At 38.2% G+C, this 3,975-nt stretch overlaps 1 protein-coding gene across 1 annotated transcript; it reads right to left on the bottom strand.

Moving 5' to 3' along the window:
* Positions 1 to 2,702: 2,702 nt before the first annotated feature.
* On the bottom strand, positions 2,703 to 3,741 carry LOC116155485 (olfactory receptor 5M8-like). The gene has a single exon (XM_064482313.1). It carries the CDS (start codon positions 3,739 to 3,741, stop codon positions 2,803 to 2,805), a length of 939 nt encoding a protein of 312 aa, XP_064338383.1. The 3' UTR covers positions 2,703 to 2,802.
* Positions 3,742 to 3,975: the final 234 nt, after the last annotated feature.

Here is a 3,975-nt window from a genome sequence, read left to right as displayed (position 1 = left end):
TCAGTAGTATTAAAACATACTACCATAAATTAGAGTTCGAACACATCATAATTTCCTGCTCCACCTGTTACTTCCTGTATAACCTGTGGCAAGTCATTTAATGACTCTGTTTCAGGTTTTCTGAGTTTAATATTGAGACAGTAACATCACATGTCTCAGTTGTTCTGATGACTATTGACAAAACATCTGTAAATATCTGGGAAAAAGTCTGTAAAGAGCTTTGAATATCATTCTGCACATAGTCAACACTATAAATGTGTTATCTACTGACCATCTTTCTCCCAAATTTTGGCTAGATAGATTCCATGTTTAATCTTTCATTAATACTATTTGGTAGATTAACACCCACACTAACCTTAATAAATCTAAAGATACCCAATGTTTTTACTATCCTAAAAATACAAAGATTAAAGAAAAAAAACTTAGCTACCATCACTTCCTCCTTCTTGATAATCTACTGTTTTCCAGGAAGTCAGTTATATCTTTTTGAACCCACAAATTATATGGTATTATTGCTCTATGTCATCTGTATTTATATGTGTGTGTGTGTGCATGTGTGTGTGTATAGTCACCTATTTTTTCTCCTTCTTGGAAGCTGGTTTTCCTGACAAACCCAGTTTTTCCTCAATTCTAAATTGTCAGTTTCCTTTGAAGTTCTGGTTGTACATTGCAATCTATAGTCTCATAGTTTTAAATTTAACCTTTATTGCTTTCAACTAGTAAGTGTATTTTTGCCATAATTTGCATCAAGTAATGCAAATATCTGAAGTTGAGAGTATCCACCTATGTTTTTCCTTATTTTTCTGAAACTTTGCAGGAACAGGAGCTTTCTCTATGGAAATTCTTGGAGGTCTGAGTGGCTGAGAGTTCACTCCTTTGACATGTGTTTGTGTATGTCTGTGCCAGTCCCATGCAGTGTTTCCTAAACAAGGAGCCCTTCAATTTTTTTTTTTTCGAGCTTAGGATCTGACAGATCATGAAAGCAGTGTAAATCTAAACCTCAAATTGACAAAATAATTCAATTATTGTTTTAAATTTTCAGATGGGATTATTTTTAACGTCTCCATCAGTCAAAGCCTAAACAGACTACTTTGGTTTTGTTGTTGTTCTCGTGGACTCTGCTGGTGCAGAGATGGGAGCCCTTCAACAGCCCCAGCACCATGAGGGGTCTCTGTTCTCACCACTCACCTTGTGTGCACCTCATCGCTGGCTTCTCATCTTCCCTGCAGCTGATTATCCTTAAAGCTCCAATCACCTTCAAGGGATCTGTTTGCATCAGTACCCAGAAAACCCACACCTACAAGACTGGAAGAGCTGGTACTGGATTTGACTCTCTGTGGTCAGTCTAACATTTGAGCTGCAAGGTTTTTGTCTTTATAGGAAAAATAATTTCTGTTCACATGGTTCCCATTGAAAATAAATATCATCTACTCTTCATATTCTGTGCAATCGAGTGGGGGTAAGGAAAAGGACCAGGGAATTTACAAAGTGCTCTGCAAATGTGAGGTGACATTTTATTATAACTATGTTGCACACATCATGGGTTGATATACTAGTATTAGACACATGTTCAATGCATTATCAAGTAACTGTATATCTCTTCATTCAGACTTATAAGAAATACGATTTGACCAATTAATATTTTTTCTTTGTTTTTCTTCATGAGTTCAAAGAGAATAGGCAGGAATATATCATGGCAAGATAAGCATGCTTCCCAGGGGAAAAAGGCTATGGTGTATTTCAGGCCAGAGTTGAGTTTAATGGAAGGAGGGCCAAGAATTAAGCTGCAGATGAGTTAAATGAGATGAGACTTGTGTTGTAGACTGGATGAGTTTGCTGGGGCTCAGAGAAGGGCACCCCAAGATGAACCACAGTTGCATACTGGTTACTTTGAAATAAAGTTACTTGAGAAACAGGTAGTGAAAAAAATTTATTTAAAAAAATTCTGACCCTCCTCTTTTCCTCAAATGTGGGAAATAAATCTCCCACATAAAGGTATCTTCCATAGCAGGAGGATAGAGAGCATCTTTGTCAGCACAGTAAGGGAATCCAGGCCTCAGAAAGCTGTCTAACAAACCTCGTGACTTCTTCATTACTTCAGTACCCCAGCACAAGCGCCTTGGTCTTGTTATATCTTCACAAATAATGGTGTCTTGTCTAAAAATGGTATGTAAACAGCTTGCTTTGGTCACTTTGAGTGTCTCTTTTTTTATGACAACACTTTGCATATGAATTAAATTGTTTCATTATATTTATCTTTCTTGTGTCCATTTAATTATTAGACTAGTCAAAAGAACTCAAATGAGGTAGGGGGGAAATTTTCCCCACCCTGAAATTTCAAGTGCAATGCTGGTTTTCAGCTGTAAGGAAGGCACGTTTATTTAGTAAAGTTGTACAAAAGTGTTTTTTTTTTTTAAGTTATTGGCTACATGTTAAAGTGAATAATCCCCATTAAGAGACAGCTAAAACTGTATGATTAAACCTTCCAAAGATAAAATACAATTCTAGCTTTAATATTTTTTTTCCCAGAGGGTAAATTGAATTTCTTACTGGCAATGATCCATCAATGTACAGGTCTTTACTTTTGGGTCTCAACAAGAAAAGTTTTCCTGGAGAATTCAAAATTCTTAACAGTTGACATTAATACTCAGATTCCTTTTAGTTAAATTTTCTCTATGGAAATTTCCCCCAGCCTTTCAAGAAAAGGATATGGATTTGGACAAATTATTTTTGTATTAAGATCTAAGAGAAGGTCATAAGACATATAAAATAAAAGTGTTTAACTAAAATTAGCGCCCAAATTTATTTAGAAAGCAGTTTCCTGCTGAACAGTTCTCTGATCAGAGCCTCTTTCACATCCTTGTTTCTCAGACTGTAGATCACGGGATTCAACATGGGGATCACAGTGGTATAAAACACGGCCACCATTTTCCCCTGTGCCACGGATTCCTTCGAGGGTGGTCTGAGGTACATGAAGAAAAGAGCTGCATAGAATATGGTGACAGCTGTCAGGTGAAAGCCACAGGTAGAGAAAGCTTTGCACCTTCCTTCTGAGGAACGAATCCTCAGGATAGCAGGGAAAATATAAAGGTAGGAAACCAGGATGATGAGGAGAGAAAAGGAAAGGTTACATCCAGCCACAGCAAACATTGATGTTTCTTTGTTGTAGGTGTCAGAACAAGCCAGCTTAATCAGTGGAGGGTCAGCACAGTAGAAGTGATTAATTTCATTGGGGCCACAGAAGACGAGGCTGTAGGTCCACATGGTCTCCATCAGATCAGTGAGTGCCCCATACACATAAGGCACTGTGATGAGGGAAGCACACATGCTCCTGGACATTTTGCTGCCATAAAGCAGAGGGTTGCAGATGGCCATGTACCGATCCAAGGCCATCACAGCCAGGATGTAGATCTCCACGTGGACCAGGGCAATAAAGAAGTAACACTGCACCAGACAAGCAGAATAGGATATGGTTTTCCTCTCTGATAAGAAGATCTCCAGCATCTTTGGAGTCACATTGGAAGAGAAGCACAGATCCACGAAGGACAAGTGGCTCAGGAAAAAGTACATGGGCGTGTGGAGCCGCACGTGGACCCGGATGAGGACGATCATGCCAAGATTTCCTGCCACCGTGGTCATGTAAATGGCCAGAAACAGCACAAAGAAGAGAATCTGCAATTCGAGGTGACTGGTCAGTCCCAAAAGAATGAACTCAGTCATTGAAGTGAAGTTTCTTCTCATAATTTTTTTCAATGGAAAATGAGAACTTTGGATCAACACAGGATTTTTTTAAGTGGCAAAAAATATCACAGAATCTTAGAACATTATTTTTTTTCTCTGAATTTTTTGCTTTCATTTTCTATGACTTGTCTTTGTCCTAAGAGACCCCAGACATAGTGGTTTGATTAAAACTAGATCTAATTAAACACTAGCAAATAAGCTCAAACTGATGCTGGGTGTCTGTCATTCAACTAC

The sequence above is a fragment of the Camelus dromedarius genome, chromosome 35 (assembly GCF_036321535.1).
Source record: "Camelus dromedarius isolate mCamDro1 chromosome 35, mCamDro1.pat, whole genome shotgun sequence".
Lineage (NCBI taxonomy): Eukaryota > Metazoa > Chordata > Mammalia > Artiodactyla > Camelidae > Camelus > Camelus dromedarius.
Note: the sequence above shows the minus strand (reverse complement) of the source record. Positions and strands in the feature narration are given on the sequence as shown.

Coding starts and splice junctions, on each gene's coding strand:
- LOC116155485 (XM_064482313.1), bottom strand. CDS start 3,741: ATGAGAAGAAACTTCACTTCAATGACTGAGTTCATTCTTTTGGGACTG.